Source organism: Falco punctatus (genome assembly GCF_963210335.1).
Source record: "Falco punctatus genome assembly, chromosome: 6".
In the NCBI taxonomy this organism is placed as follows: Eukaryota; Metazoa; Chordata; class Aves; order Falconiformes; family Falconidae; genus Falco; species Falco punctatus.
The window spans coordinates 69,307,277-69,324,310 of record NC_137585.1 but is presented as its reverse complement, the minus strand read 5'-3'; the positions used below and the strand labels follow the sequence as shown (position 1 = coordinate 69,324,310).

The 17,034-nt window shown below is 46.0% G+C and overlaps 1 protein-coding gene across 8 annotated transcripts in view; it reads left to right on the top strand.

Moving 5' to 3' along the window:
* FRMD4A (FERM domain containing 4A) overlaps positions 1–17,034 on the top strand; it is a 386,124-nt gene that overhangs the window by 161,271 nt on the left and 207,819 nt on the right. Inside the window, exon 1 of one of the 8 annotated variants that reach the window (XM_080391694.1) lies at positions 9,834–12,841. The exons of 6 other annotated variants lie outside the window; for them this stretch is intronic. In XM_080391694.1, coding sequence (XP_080247820.1) covers positions 12,749–12,841 — 93 coding nt within the window. In that variant the 5' untranslated portion in view covers positions 9,834–12,748. Of the gene's footprint in view, positions 1–9,833; positions 12,842–17,034 lie in introns of those variants that run through there. One more of the 8 variants, XM_080391691.1, reaches the window with a different exon arrangement.

The window sequence follows — 17,034 nt, the reverse complement described above, 5'->3', positions numbered from 1 at the left end:
AAGAAAATCAAGTTTTTTCCTCCTGGCTAAATCGAACAGTTTAAACCAGGGTTAATCTGGAATTGCTTCCTTGAAGTCATCAAAGCTCAGTGAGGAAATGTATGATTTGCTTCTGCACATCTGAGATAAGAATGTCTCTGTATCATGTCTTCTTAAAAGTTTCTTAAAAATATCAAAACATTTCAAAACATTCCTGCTTTTTGAAACACAACTTGATGGGTTTTGCCTAAAGGCCAGAGATGGCCATGTTTGGGAAGCTTTTTGGGGTGTGTGGGGAAAACTGTGATGAGGGATTGCCACATTATTTAACTTAAAAAAAAAAAAAAAAAAAAAAAGTCATGCCAAGGTGATCTGTATTCTCTGAATTCAAGCTGTAAGAAATAAGATGGCAAGTGATATTCTGAATTTTCAGCAGAGTTTTTTTGGCATGTCTTAAATGAAATGCTTCAGATTTCAGGGTCTACTGCTGAGGAATCTTAGGCATCAACCACAATAACGAAAAACAGGAGGGTCTGCCAGCTTCCTAGCCCATGGTCCAGTTACTAAGGTGTCCATCTGTGCTGTGAAATGGATGCAAGTCTCTCTGGGCTGGCATCTCCCCTCAGTGCTTTGGAGAGTGCCCTGTCCCCTTTCCCACAGGTTGCTCAGATAGGAGGTAGAAGAAAATAGTTGGAGGCTGCCCTGTCAAAGACTCTGTGTAGGGTATGAAATACTGAAATACTCTTTTGGCTGTAAGATTTGAATCAAACTAATGACTACTAATGAGTTCAACTCCTTTCCCCACTCTGAGTACCGTGCACCCCAGAGAAAATCTCTAAGGGTTTTAATCCCCATGACAAGGAAAGATGCAACAGCTGCATCTCATGACAGCACGCTGTGGAAGTTATTTTGTGTGGGAAGGAGCTGGTGCTTTCTTTGGACTATTTGCAGTTGCTGTAGAATAAACTTGGCACCCCGATCCTGTTTGGTCTATTTGTAACTCAGCATCGCTTCATCGAGCTGGGTGCTTGACATCTGGGAGACGGAGGCAGGTGAGAATGGGGCAGGTGTCATTGAACAGAGGGTGTTTAAAGGCATTTTGTCACAGGGTAGCTTCAAGCAGTATCTCAGAGACTGGCAAGATCTAGAAAGCCAGGTTTTACTGACTTGATTGAGGCTGAACAACCCTACAAGTGTCTGACTGTGTATGAAGGGCACGGAAAGCCTCCTGCCCTGATGGGAACCACCCAGCCCTATAAGACAGGTCATAAGAAATCCTTTTTCTTGGCTCTTCATGTCCCATCGTGAGCACTGTTTCGGAGCTGTGTCTAGGCTTTCTGTATTCTTATGTCTATCCTTTTCTTCCACTCAAGTGTCTTTCCTCATGGGTTTTTGAGTTTGGATTTGTTGGGATTTTTTGCAATGAGAGTGACTGTAGATCAAATAAAATATGGGCGAAATTCTCCAGAGGTGCAGGTGGCCTCAGTTCGTGAAACCAATAGAGTTTTTCTCAGGTTGTGTTTTGATTCGAGGTTGTCCCTCACATATGTAACCCCAGAAACTCAGTGAGATGTCCCCAGCTGGGACACTGCAGTCACAGCTGAAAGTGTGATGCAGGGACATGTCTATGCGGTGCCATGCCGTGCCATGCCAGAGCCCCAGATGGCTCTGCAGGAGCTGGTGTGTCTGTGCAGCATTGTGCAGGGGTACACTGCACTAGTGTCACTGCTTTGCTCCCTCTTGTCCCTCTGCGCAGCCTGCGGCTGTAAGGTTTAGGGATGGCATGTCCAGGCTTCACGTCTCACTTTGACCATCAGGACTGTCAATCTAATCTAGTCCCTCTGCAAATCAAGGACAGAAATTTACACTGGTGAGCAATCACGTTTGCAGCTAGCTGGGCTTTTCTAAAACCTACCTAGGAATTATGGCAGGAAGATTTTCAGATAGACCAAATGTTCCAAATTTTGTCTGACACTATCAGGCACAATTTTCAGGCTTTACTCATACATCACCTTGCTTTGTGGCTATGCTTGATCTTAAATCACCTGTCCATTGAGCGATGCTAAAAATAATCTCTACTACTGGATATAGAAAAGTAAATATGAAACTTAATATGAAGGAAGGGCAAAACACAAAGCTTTGGCTATTATAGATCATTCTAGCACCAGATTTGTCCGAGGTCATTAATCCATTACCAAGTGTTTTGCTGTTACCAGCAAGACCAGTGCTTGGGTGAGGAGCATGGGGCCATACCAGCAGGGCCAAATGGGCTGCAGGCGGATGGACTGCCAGGTAACAGGACCCCCCTGGGAATGATCTCCAAGTCTACTCTGTGCCATGCATCTTCATCTGTGTCAGGTTTATTGATGAAAGAGCAAAGCCATCTGTCACTATAATACTCTTCTTCCAGTTCTTCGGTGCCCTCCACTGGTCCAATCCAGGCGATTACTTGCAGAACTGGGAAACTGTGGTCTGTAGAGCCTTGACTTGTCTTTTTTTTTAACTTTGAAGAACCCTAGTTTTAGTGCTTATTGGACCACAGGGGCAGTAACCCATTCCCAGATGAGTGGGCCCTGACGAAGCCCAGTTTAACAGCAACTACCAAGCTAGCGAGCCCATTTTGTCACAGCATGGAGAAGTTATAGTAGACAGCAAATGAGAAATAACTACAGGGTTCTAGAGAAAACTGAGCCCTAGCTCAGCTCATACTAACTCACCTCAGTGCAGGTTGGCTTCTGAAGGAATACAGACTGAAGAAAGACTATAGATTCGGTCCAGTTTTTCTTTGGATAAGGTTTTTAACTAAGCTGTCATGCAGGAACTCACCTGGAGTGAGTTCAGCAGAGTTTTGTAGAGGGGGTAGCAAGCCTTGGCAGCAGGTATGTTTAACACTTCCACTGGAAAGTTAATATTACACGGGAACACTATATTATTATTATTATTATTATTATTATTATTATTATTATTATTATTGATTGTGGAGACTAGAAATTTGCACCTACATGGCATGAACTGCCATTTCCTTCCAGGACATGGTGTACTTGCCACGTTGTCATCCGCTATCAGAGAAGCAGCTGTTGCTGCAGTGATGCTTCCTTTTCCCTGTTACCAAAGGACATTGGAGAGCTTTGCTGGGCTTTACAAGGCAAGATAAAAGGGAAGCCTCCAACATGACATTTCATAATTAGCTGTCATCACCGGCAGGCTGCCACTGAGCTGCTTGATGAGCTGGGACTTGGCTGGCTGGAGAAACCCTGACAGGGAGGCAGGGGCCAACGTAAGGAGGCAGAGCAAGGACAAGCTCAGCAGGTCCCTGGGGTAGGCTAAGGGGAAAAGGAAGGCTGGGTAAGAAATACAGGCTCTGAAGCCTTGTTTCACTGCATGCAAAAGGCATTCCTGAGCCAAACCCTCCTTGCCTCTGAACTTGCTAATTATTCTTGTGCAGTCTATGAAAGGAAACCTTTGAGGTACACCTCAGGACCAACCTTGCTGCCTTCCAAGTCTTGCCTTAGGCACAGCTAGAGCGAATCTTCACAATGAACCATGCCCAGCATGCCTGGGGCACTTTGCATGAGATGTCTGGGAGGGTTCAGGGGTGAGGTGGGGGGTGGAGCCTGCCCTGGCAAGGGATGCTTTTCCTTGCATTATGGATGTGGCTTTAGAGCTGGAAGAAACAGACTGTCAAGGAAACCAGCAAAGGGATAATAATCCTAGTGGAAAAATGAGCCTGAAGTAGTCAAACGTCAGCAGCCTCAAAAAAGAGACTGGTTTCTGAAGGCAGGCATGAGGGAGCTGTAGTGGATGTCACAGGAGAGAAAGAGAGACTTAGATGAAGTCTTTAAACCATGAACAGTGTATACCTGGCCCGCTCCAAATGCCACCTGGGAAATGACAGGCATCCAGTGGTTCATGGGGTTTTAGATGTCATCCAAACACAGCCAAGCCTGCTAAATCCACAGTACTCTCCATAGCTCCATCTACAATCCTGCAAACATCTATTTCCACAGCTGGCTCCTCAGCCTTCCTCCCACCACACTCCACGGATAAATATGTGTGTGTGTGTGTGTATGTATGTATATGTAAAAAAATACATTTTAGTATTTTAAAAAAAAAAAAATATATGTGTGTATGTATACATAGTGAGGGGAGACTACCTGATGAGAGTGACATTTTGGGGGGCTTCCTGGCATGGCGAGGGGCTGTGGTTGTTTTGCCCTGGGTGGATGTAACAATCCAGATTTGCTATGCTCCAGCTGCCTCTGTTACCCTGAGAAACAGCTGCTCTTCTCTCTCCCCACACTGTCAAGTCCTGGCAGAGTTAACACCAAAACAGCAAGGACATGAAACTTAATCTCTGTTTCTAATACCATAGCAGTCAGAGGAAACCAGAGGAAATTACCTGGGATGCTGCAAGTGTTCTGGCTCATTCTTCTGCCAGCTGGCAATGAACAGGAACTAAAGTCCGAGTCAAACTCCTGTATCCAGCCAGACCTAAAACTGGATATTTGAAGGAGAAGGAATCAAGCCCTAACACCAAAGAGTCAAAAGTGAGGGTCAGGTCCCTTGGCCAGAGGTGCCAAAGGAGGCAGGGCTCCCTGGCAGACCTTGACAATGGGGATGGCACCATGAGGTGGACAAGGCCACTGCATCCCTGTGAGGATCTGGAGTGGTGGCTACTGATGCCCATGCATTCTAGCTCTTAAAACCAAGCTGCCAAGGGACAGGCATTTAAGTGACCTGGGTCTTCATTAATAACAGAGAAATGGCAACAAAAGCAGCAGCAGTAAGTGCCAGCTCTTCTCATCATTTTACAGGTAGGGAAACTGAGACAGAGTGACATGAAGCCATTTGAGCAGCATCCTCCTCCATCCTACCACTTAAAAAGGAGTAAAAATCTGACTTCCAGAACCCCACTTTAGTGATTTGTTCATGCCGGAGTGTAACATTCCACCACAGTCACAGAATAATCCAATCATCAACGTCTGGGACAGAGATCTCCAATGCCAAGGCTGAAGTGTGCCTTTGGATCTAGTCCTAGCATGCTCTGGCACAGACAGGTGTTATATTTGTCCATTCCTTGGGCAATTACACCATTACCTTCCCGTTTTCTCTTGCCATCAGCACTAGTAAACAGTAGCTGTTCTCATAGCTGGTACTGAGGACAACCTGAAGAAAGGAGAAGGGCAGAAAGGTCGTTGTGTTGGACTTGCTTTGACCACCGTTTGCACAGTGAGCCCTGCATACAGTGGTCTCCATCTCTGCTGTAATCAAACAAACATTCCTGCAACAACTATCGACTCCTGGTGTCTCTGTTAAATTTTTCTTAATAACCATTGCCATAATAAGACATTATCAACATGTAAAGTGATCCATTAACCTCTATAGTCACAATATATTGTGTGGTTTTGCCAGGGTGCCAGGACTTGCTAATCGAAGAGCGAGCAGCAAGTTCATACTTGGAGCAGTCACAAATCATGTGTAATGCAGTAGTGTGGATGCCAGCCTCACCCTCTGCAATATAATGGGTATTTCCAGGTGTTTATTTATGAGAGAAATCAGTTCTTTGAAGCAGCTCCTAATGAGTTTCTCTCTGGCAACAACAGCATCCTCCAGTTTACCCTCAGCATCCAGTTTGCAGGAGATTTAAAGCCTCATCTTCCACCGCTGAAGTCAGCCTGTGTTTTGCCAGTGAGCTAGGCAGGAGCAGAATCAGGCCCCTTGACCTGCATTAAAAGCTGAGGTTTCTCAGCCCGACTGTGCCATTAAAGAGATCCAATTAGGTAACTATATGTCAGGTTTTGTTTAGACACTTCTGAAAATGAGAAAATAAAAATAATCATACCAAGCCTCTCCAATGAATGACCTAGACCAGCATCTTGTCCTGGACAGCAGCTGACATTGAGTGACTACAGACAAATGTAAGAACAGAGCAAGTACATAGCCACAGTCCCCACAGGTACCTTCCAACCACCAGCTGTTTGCACTCCAGGGGGAGGGGGGTGGTACGTGACCCAGAAGTGCTGTCTTTGAATTTAGCAGCCCATAGTAGATGTTCTCTCACAAATCTGCTGAGTCATTTTTTGATCCCAGCCCAGGGACCCAGGTTACTAGGCACAGCTGCCGTGAAGGCTCCCAGAGCAGGAGAAAAGCCAACAGTGCCGTGCCACAGCCCTGCACACAGTGCCACCAACCCCAGAGAACCTCTAACCACACTCCCATGAGAGTTAGCCATGATGTTGACCCTCAGAGAGCCTCTGTGGAACAGAAGAGCTTTGTGAAGCAGTCTAGGCTTGCTCATCTGTGCTTAACAGCGCGCAAAAAGAAGACAGTGAGAATGAAGAGCAGGGAGTGCAAATGCCATCAGGGACATTAGCAAGGGAAAGGTAAATAAATACAGCTACCAAGGGATGCAGCAGAACTTTTGATAGCTGGAGAGGTAGACCAAGAGTGGCCAGTTAGCAAGTTTATTTTATAGTTGCTGTTGAGATATTGATACTTCTAGATATCACTCAACCTCCAGTGAAGTAGGCATCCAAAGCTGGCATGGTGTCTTAAACCTTGCCAGTACCCATTTCTCTTCACTGGTGACAAAAGGAGTCCAGATGATGGGCTCACATAAAGGCAACCAAAGTCGGAAGAGGCAAATGCCACTCTAGATGTCTCCTACAGCTGGGGTAGGGTGTTGTTACAGCTTGGCAGACACAGGAGAACTGAAGCAATGAAATCAAAATTATAGGAATTTTGTAGGGTAGGATGTAAAATGTAAAATGATAGGAGGGAGAGACTCCAAGGCTGAAGAACCAGAGAGTCATACAAACTTTTCACATTTCTTAATCTGTCCATATAAATCCACAAAGAACATAACCAAATTGCTTTTGTAGTTTTGCCAAAGTTGGCAGTTCCTCTTTCAGCTTTGTGCACAGTTCTCTCCTCACACAGAGAAAAGTCATCATTCCATGACTGCGAGACTTCAACTATAAAACAAAATTTGCCTGAGAAGCTCTTTACCAGGTCTGGCAAAGCTGAAAAAAAAACCCTTGTGACATCTCTCAGGGGTCTTCTACCTCCCTGTTTTTTTAGGGACGTGCTGGCCTCTCTGATATCCATGTGGCTTTCTCTTAGAGCAACATAACTCTCCCTCCTTCCCTCACAGACACATGTGCTTTCCCACTATATATTCAGATTAATCAAAGGAGTGTAACAAAGATGAAGTTTTAAAAGAGAGAAAATTACACAGAACAAAGAAGCATTTATCTTCACAGGGTTTGACATAGTCCATATGTCACATATCCTGTTTAAAGCTTAAATCTAGCTCAGGGCTGAGTACCTTCCATGCTGGGCTGAGCAAAACCCTATTTCTTCAGGAACTGAAGCAAATCAGCAGTGCTAAGCACTACACAGGAATAGCCCACTCACATTTTAAGACTTGATATTGAGATGCACCCAGTATTTGCACATACCTTGCAGTTGTCACAACTTGCGGAGACTTTAAACCAGATTCCTGACAGAAATATTGCACAGTCATACCCCAGCTGAGCGCATGACTGCCATTGCATGCATCACATCCAGCCTTTGCTACACATCCACAATGTGGGAATGTGATGTCGTTGCCAAATAACTCCTTTTTTGTTTATATAAGCCCTGGAAGTTAGAGGTGGCCTCTGCAATCCCTTCGTGATGTTTACAGGGGTGTGTCTCCAGGGCAATGGGGTCAGGCAAGTTCCCTCCCTAATTAATTACTGTCTCTCTGAGTTATGTGGGAAAAGAGCCGACCTAACGGCTCACTAAAGCACAAGGGAAATGTCATTCCATCTAGCAGAAGCCCCACTTGCTGTTTTTCTTCTAGCCAGTGTTTTCTGGGACCCTGCCTGCCTGGATGCATGGAGGCTGGGACCACTTTCCCTAGCAAGGACAGCACACGGGACGGAGGATGGGGAGGAGAACTGGAGGTGGGATGGAAGCTCCTCCAAGAGAGTCAGCTTGGTGGCAGTAGGGACAGAGGAAGGGTGCAGGTTGCTCTGTCCTCTTTACTGAAGACATTTTCTGGGGTGTCTGCATTGATGCCACAACTTTCACTAGAGGCTGTGCCAAGAACTTGCTGGCTTGGTGGACACACCAGCTGATGGGTCTAAGCTCTTGGCTAGGTGGCTAGCTCTAGGCTCAGCAGGTGACATCTTGGGTTTCACACTCTGCTCTGCCAGCCATTCCCCATGACACTGAAGGCTGATGAGCAGCAGATGAGCAGCCATGTGGATATTTCTACTGGAATACCAGTGAATGAGGGAATTTAGGAACGTCTAACATTACATTCTGGGTTAACCTACAGCAACACGCATCAGATATGAACTATTCTGAGTCCAGAAGTTCTTGGCTTTGGGTTCCTGTTTAGGCTTATGCTAGTCAGACCTACTAAAGCGTCTGTTAACTGCGGATGGTTAAACAACTGTGCTGTAGCACAGTGCAGTTGTCACAGGACCCTGAAGTCCTAGTCGTCTCTGCCAGTACAAGTGACGGACTTGCTGCACAAGCAGTCCAACACTGTGCTTCTCACTGCAAAACAGAGTAAAGCAGAACAAGAATATCTGTTCAAGTGTGGAAATGACCTTCATATTTAGTCTGGGCTGCTGCACCCAGCAAAGACACTCACATGCACTGCTTGCCCAGAAGAGACAGGGATGTGATGGTCTGTGTGGTCCCCAGGCATGACACAGCCTTGCCACACACAGGGGAAGCCCCCGACCTTTCTGTGGCTGGGGACCACAAACCTAGCAACCTGCTGGGTTATTGCTGGCTCTAATGGAAGAGGCTCATATGTGAATGGATTTCTACCTGGTGTGTTTTCCTACATCTCTCCCCAAGCTAGAGTGATCATAACATTTCTCCGTAAAACACTATGTAAGACTGGAAAATCAGGGGTTTTCTTTTAACTTTAAGGTGATCTGGATTTGCAATGACAACCTGTGCTTATCTTTCAATCCCAGCAAGGCAGTGTCCTTTACAGTCTGATTCTGGGTGCAATAAAACATAAGACAAATCACTGTAGGGGCTGCAACACCAAAGCTGTCCTTGTCCCTGCTGTCCTTGTCTTCCTCTTGCTTTGCTTTGCCCCAACAAATCACCTAGGGAGGATTTCTTACAGTGGGAAGTAAGAAATTCCACCAAGAATAATAAGAGCTGCTAAGGAGATCAGATACAAGTGGTTTCCCTATCTGGGCTCCAGGGAAGAATTTGACTTTGCTACTGATAGAGACCAGATACCATCCAGGATGGAAATACTGTCAGGACCTTCAAGTTATCCTTTTTTTCTTATTATTCTGTTGCCATACTCATGTCTTCATGGAGTACAGAACTTAAGTGGGGTTTGTTGTACTAAGTGATTTTTTCAATTTTGCAAAACAGTGTCTTATTGACACATCTGCTATATACCACATACTGCACTTCATCTGCGCCACTGCTGTCACCGGTTTCCATTCACTGATCTCCACTGGGCACACACTGACTTGAAACTCGACTCCTCTGTTGTAAATACAAAACCCGCTTTGCAGCAGTAAATGATTTCTTTCGCCTTTTCATTAAAGGCCAAAAAAAAAAAAATTCTAGTCTAAATAGCAATCTATTGGAATGTGCTTTCCTCTGATGCATTGTTACCGCAAACCACTGTTCCTGGCAGTCTGCAATTAGTACTGAAAAGCATCCACTGCTTTAAAGAGTTTCATCTTTCAGCATTTAGTAAATACGGCATGTCTTTTTTGAGGGTCTGTGCCGGCAAGGCCGGGACGTTCCCTTAGGATAGTTTGGCTTCTATTTCCTACTGCGCTGTTCAGTTGAATTTTGTCTCTGCAGACAATGGAGTTGAATGAAGCCTCAGTGATGAGACTGGTCATCTTCATCTGCATCTGCAGTCAACTACATGAGAGGGGGTTCTCCAGAGGGAAATTCAGAATTTGATGGGCTGCAATGCCTTTGGAGGGGCTTGCATCGCCAGAAACACTTAAACCCCCTCTCTGGGAACAAACAGAAAGACCCTCATGAAAGCATGTTTTACATTGCTTATCCTATAGGCAAACTAATCCTACTAGAGTGCCCTATACACTTGCCTACCAATGTACCCTGAACAATTCTAAAAATAAAAAGCCAACACCTCATCCATCCGGATGTTTTCCAGTTCTGGTGACTATGGTTTGGCTCCCTGTCTGCAGGTTCATACCACCTGGGAAATGAGGAATGGGACAGAAGAAGGTGTCATAGTGGGTCCGGGTCTCCAGCTTTATGTGGTTCCTGGGGAGGGCACCCATAAAGTTGTGTCTGGGGTGCAGCACCAGGGAGGGAGGGAGGAGTCAGGCCAACTGGGATAGGCAGGGATCTTGTTGGAACTGGTTCCAATACCATGCAAAAGGATGGATTTCTTTCACTTTTCATATGCGCAAGAGGTTCCCTGCAAAGAATAATATTTGTATTATTATTATTCAGCTGCCTTAAGCAATATGCAGATTTGCATTTCATTTGCAAGACCTAAAAACCTATGCAAAGAACTTGTGGTTTGTGGAAATGACTGAACAAACACTTCCCTTTCCCCTGTGGAGAAAAATCAGGCGATGTGGTGCTTTGTGCTGGTACCATGAGCCTGTCTGCCTCTGGTCCCCCAGCTCCGTTGCTTATAGACACAGCTGGAGATGTGCGCTAACGGCTCTTTGTCCCCTCTAGTGGGTAAAGTTCTACCTACACGGCTGGCCTTGCTATGAGCTGGACCTGCAGGAGACCTGGCTTGCAGGAGTATGAGAGCTTCTGGTGGCAGGGGCTGGTGTGAGCAGGAGCTTCAGACTGGGTGAGCAGGGAGATCTTCGCTTCTCTGTTCTCCTACAAAGCACTCGCTCCCGAGGTCCTGACTCAGACATGACTCCGTTTTTATTCAGGAAAAGCTCCCAGTAAGGCAGATTGCAGCCACCTCTGCCTTCTTCCTCCACCAGTAGATCCCCGGTGGCTCTGCTGATGCTGGCAAGGGTTCCCTGGGGGCAGCTGGGAAATGCCAGACACCTCGTGCTTAAAAAAAACACGTAGGCAAAGTGTGAGATAGCAGGGGGGGCATTAATAACCATAAAAAAAAGCCCTGCAAGAAGCAAAGCCCCTAACCCTGCACCTATTCCACATAATGAACCCATATAAGTCAGTCATGCTTAAGATATTTCCATCTTTTCCTGTCTCTCTCACTCTCTTTGGCAAGAGACATATGGAACTAATTATGAACAAAGGCCGATTGTTTTAATATTTAGAGTTTCCCACATCAAGCTGCTGGGTTTTTTCTTTGACTGGTTTTAATGCATGTGCATATGCTGAGCAGATACAGAGTTTCTCTTCTTTATTTGAAACGGTTGCTTTAATGTCATGTCCCTAACACCTTCATCCTGGCTTTTGGACTTCGATCAAAACAAAGTATTTTTAGTTTTGCATTAAAATGAGAACAATGCATGGAGGAAGGGATTGGCTCCACTGCTCAGCAAATTTTGCTCTCCCAGATAGACCGCTCCAAGGAAAAGAGTGTGGGCCAACATCTTTTCCATTTTACTAAGCAAATTGAGAATACCGCAATGGAGTCAACAGATTAAGATGCTCCTGCTTCGCACACATTAACTCTAAACCGCATCTGGACCAGTACTGTAACATAGCATGGAAATGAACACAAAATCCAAACCACACTTTTACAAAAGCCCAGAATCGTACCTGGCTGCTTTGGGACAACTCCTGGTGCTGCAGACAGTTTGTGGGAAGGGAAAGTACTTTTCTCATTTCTAAAACCCTCTTGTACAATTTAAAGTGTAAATGTAGTTTTGGACTTTTCTCTCAGAGAAAAGATCATTGGCTACTAGTCTCTGAATTGGTTTTATAGGAGAAAAAGAGACGTAGATGTTGAGATTGACTTTGTAAAGACAACACTTTACAAAGATAGACTCCAATATAATCATTTTTATAGGTACACATAGAAGCTGTAGGCATCACCGAGCAGGCTCTCACTGGCACATATGTGTACAGGCATGAGTGTGAGTGGTAACGTCTGGTCTCGGTTACCACTCACATATGCCCGGCACTGTGCCGTACAGACCACGTAGCCTGAACCGGTGAGTGCTCGCATTTAGCTGAGCAGCCCAGAGGATCTGTTCAAGCCCTGTGCTCTGGGTATGTGCTTCCCAGCATCTAGGAGAGAGGAATATCTGAATGTAGGATTTAACATTAATCTCTGCACCAGATGGTGATACACCAGATATTCTTTTTAAGGTGAACATGTGATCTACTGTACAGCAAACCAGAGGGGTCTGCAGTCACATGGCAAAATGTATAATAACTCTGATGATAGAGCTTTGATTAGACAACTGACCTGGTTACCATCTGTAGCAACAAGAAGCGAGCTTGACATTTTTGGAACATTCTCCCCAGAAGCTTAATTCTTCCACCTCTGTGGCACAGCAATCCTGCTGAGTAAACTACACCGAGAAACAGAAGGAAGCTAAAGATACACTGCTTGAAGCATGTTGTTAAGGTTACAAGGCTTGGGTTTTCCTCATTTTTTTTTTTCATTTTTTTTTTTTTCCCTTTTCCCCCTCCTTCTTTCAAACAAGCCACATCTTGACTCATATGCTCTGATGTGAAAACCCACTCAGCTATTTGATAGTTGGGAAATCTAGATGAGACTGTAAGTTATTTCAAAGGAAGCCTGTGTGTGCTGTGCACTCTCTTTCACACACACACGTGCACACAAACGAGTTAGCTCTGCACTATGGTAGTACAGACAGCTGTGACTCCGGGTAGGAGCCGAAGACTTTTATTCAAAATACCATATGGATCACTGAGGAGACGCAGTGTGGAAAGGGTAAGCCATGATTTCTTTGTCCTGAATGCATGCCCAGAGGATGAGGAGGGTACTGATTGATAACAGTTGTCTGCCCCATTAGTAATCAGAGCTAATAGGGGTTATGTCATGGTGTGTAGAAATTACTATTGGTGTATGCCATGGTGTGTGGAAATTACTATTGGTGGGACCTGTATGGTGATGAATGGGAATTCATACTAGTCAGAGGCTGTGTGATAACTTCGGGTGGAAATTGATGCCAGCAGGAACAATAAGATAATGTGCAGCAATTAAAACTAGTTGAAGGCTCCATGGTAATACTTGGAGGTAATAATTTCTGAAAAGCATCATTTCTAACAATCAATACTTGTTGAGAAATTGGGATGGCATACCACAGCACCAACCTGTAGCAGTGGGGTGTAAATAATAATAATGTCAAAGGCTGAATACCAGCAGAAAGCTCAGGGTGATGTGGAAGGGCTCTCTATAAGTGAACACAGATGCAGATGCCTGTTAGTGTCCGCCCCAGATGAGATGTACAGCGAGCAGAGGCTGCACAGGGCAATATGGGCTATACAGCACAAGACTTGTTGCTCTGGTCAGTGCCAGCCAACATGACGCTGCAGGGCTGGCAGTCTCTGCCTAGTCAAGGCAACGCTGTTGCTTTCTTGCTGTGGCAGGCATAGCAGGGTGTTCTGGGGAAGCTGTAATTATGTCATTAATTTCCTGAAAGCACGTCACCTTCAGCAGCAGCACCCAGGGGACCAGGGGCATCCCAGTGCTTTGAAGGCTGGCAAAGAGACACTGGCTGGGACACGCGTCTCGGCTCAGAGTGATGCACACCCAGTGCACGCCCAGTGCACATCACGCACTTTAGGCTGCCTTTGCCTAGTAAGCTGCCTCTGCCGGAGCTGGCAGGGGTGGCACAGCCCCCACAGGGCACAGGGACACCATGCACACCCTCTCTGCTTGCCACTGATGTCCCTGCAACGGTGCCTGTCTCAAGAGAATCAGCACCATCTGCACGCTCCTGGCTGCCAGGGGTTTGGACACAGTGCCTCGGGGCAGGGGGGTGTGGGTTGGTGAGGGGTGTTGCACCCACTGTTCCATGGCTGGTGGCACGTCTAGAAGCTCTACAAGCCCAGAGCAGCTCAGAGTTGCCCCACACAGGAATGAGGGAAACCTTTGCTGGCGGCATCTCTTTTGCTGAAAAGCAGTTCTATGGCAGCTGAAGCCACCTGTGAGTTTACTACAAGTCTGTTGCATGTGTCACTCTAAAAAAATATCTGGTTGTGGACATTTCAAATCATTTTTTTTTTTCCAATTTTTCTTTCAAATGGAGTGTAATTTCATTCTGGATGAATGCCTACAATTTTTTAAGGGACATGAAAAAATCTCAAAAATTAAATGCAGGTCAAAAACTGTTTCAGTTAAACACAAAGCTGCTTTTTTTTTTTTTTTTTTTTAGTTTTTCTTCCTTCTCCATTTGGCAGAAAGGAAAGCAGAATAACTTTGTGTCAACCTGAAATATATTTTCTTTGCCTTTCCAGTCCGTCAAGCAAACCAAAGATAATCAATTATTCACACAGCTTTGGTCTGCTATTGTTTGATTGTTGTTTGTTGCTTTGGAGTGCATTCAGAAATGTCCCTCCTGGTAAATTTGGGCTTTGTGGTTCAAGATGCTGGTTCTGAGAGGGACCCAGGGCAAGCACTCCTGCCTGCAGCCTTAACCTTCCTCGGGGACAAGTATTATTTGTGTCCCCTGTACAGTGACCAGCACTGCTGTAACAACAGGCAGGGTTCCTCACTCCAGAGGCACTGCTGTTGCTGACCCAGATCACAGGGGGGGTGTCAGCATCTGGTGGCTTTGCAGCTGCTTTTGCTAGAGTGGGGAGGCAGAGATCCTGGTGTCTCCTTCAAAGGCAGCTTCCTGCAAGGTGGCAGATGATATTTTGGCCAGAGCAAGCTCTCAGGTGCTGCGGGGCCACCATCCTCTGCTGCTGCTGGCCACAGCAGCTGCCTTTGCTCCAGTCTGGAAGGGCTCATGCTTTCATGCAGACTGTACCTGAAACCAATAAGCCTAAAAAAAATCATGCAACAGTGTGGAAAATGGGAAACCTTTCTCCTCCATGCACGCACACGTCCCCTTTGGAAACATGCTATCCATACTGACCCACCTGAGCAGCAGCAGCCCAAGTCTTTGCTTTGCTGTGAGTGTTAGTCCATGTGATGGAGGGGTGTGAAAAACAGCAGTACTCTCACAGGGTGCTTCCAGGAGGTAACCCCATGGTGCGGAGTAACGGAGAGCATGGAAATACCTGCAAGTACACGTGTCAGAGAAGGTTAATATTTATACAGGAGGCAAGAACGGATGTATAACGATGACTGGCGCTGCAGGGGACTTGGCAGTGTGTACACACTTAACAGCTCCACACACGGCCCAAGTGGCCAGCCACTGTCAGAGGGGGTTGTGTTGTTTTATTTTCACTCACATCCATGGTTTATTTATCTCCTTCCCACTTCTTGACCTAAGGTTGGGGTGCTTTAGGCTTCTTGTCAGACAGATGCTGGAGCCTTGCTATAAGGGTTGCTGAAGAATTTGGTAGGATGGTTTTTGCAACTGGCTGCTTTTTGTCCTAAATCTCTATCCTTGCCATTATTCTCTCTGCCTCGTCACATGGCTGTCCCACAGGGACCCAGCCCATGAGGCTGTGGTCAACCTGGCTGAAGCATGCATCGTGCTCTCTCTCCCTGGATGCCCTCCACCAACCAGAGGTAGCAGGGCAGATACCCTGCACTTGGGGTCCTGAAGCCACACAGAAGCCGTGTTTCTTCTAAGCTTGGAGTCCATAAAATCCCACTGCAGCGGTGCAAGAGCCTGAAATATGGTCCCGAGTGAGCAAGTTTCACATGTAAAGCCTGAGGTGTGAGGTCTGCGCAACACGTGCCACGGACCCAGCAGAAGTGATGGCATTGCAAAGGCTTTTACAAGTCCAAATAAAAAAGGGCAATGCTAAATTTTAGTAGGTATAGCACAGACACCACCAAACATGTCAGCTGAGGCAGAATCAAGTTTCGTGCCATGGGGCGCACCAGCAGCCAGTGTCAGGACTGAGACATGAGTTGGGTTCATCTAAGTCAATGCTGATGTCTATGAGACGTCTCCATCCTGGCCAGCACCTTGGGCTGCCTTTGGGATCGCTGTAGAGGTAGTCAAAATACTCTGCAGGGATTGCAGAGGTGGTCCCCTGAATGACCATGTTTGGCTGAATCAATAACTCCTCACATCCCCGCAAGTTCTCCTTTGGCCAGCATATACAGGGGCGCCTTGGTCAGAAGAGGACCCCCCAAACCAGGAGAATGAATCCCATCCCTAACACAGTATTTCTCAACAGAGCCCACACCACCAGATATTCCTTCTCTGGGGCTCCTTCCCCCACCACTACACATGCACATTAAATATGTAGTCCTTTCTCCCGTTGCGTTATTAATATGAGACGGTTTATGCCTGCGAGCTATCTTTATTACATCCATGTGCTGCGGATGTGTGCAAGAGGAAGATGAATAGAGTCCTGCTAATGTCTAACAAATGCCTAGCACCATTCAGAGATCTCTTTCTGCTGTTGCAAGGCACTGGTAAAGAAGAACACATATTTACTCCTTCTCTCAAGACCTCACTGGCTATTTTCCAGCCACAGGAATGTTTCCCACCACAAACGCAAGGCACTGTTTTTTTGAGTTAGAAAGCCTGGAGAAAACATGCAGCTTTCTTGTATTAAAAAAGAACAAGGCTGCCCTCTCTTCTGCCTTCAAGCCTCAAAGGATGGTACTGCAGATGCTGTGTGAAAAGGGAGGCCATCTCCAGACTGTAAGAAGTGCTGTAAGAAACAAATCAAGCTGGGAGAGATATGGCTGGAAAAGCTATTTTAAATTAGGTCTTGCAGTTTGCACCCCAGCTTTAGGGCCCAGCTCTCAGCTATGGTAAATTAAAGGCCCTCTGCCTAGTTGTGTCAGTGGATGTTTGCAGCTCAGTGGGATTTTAGTCCAGATGATTGCTTTTTTTATTTCTTGTGCCTCCAAAGAAGATAAGCTAAGATTAAAAATGTGGCCAGAGCCCCAAGGCAGAACTCCACTGTCTATTACGCAAGTGTAAATCTATACCGGCACGGAGCTGGGACTGGTCTTTACCTATGATGCTTCCTGTCTGAATGAAT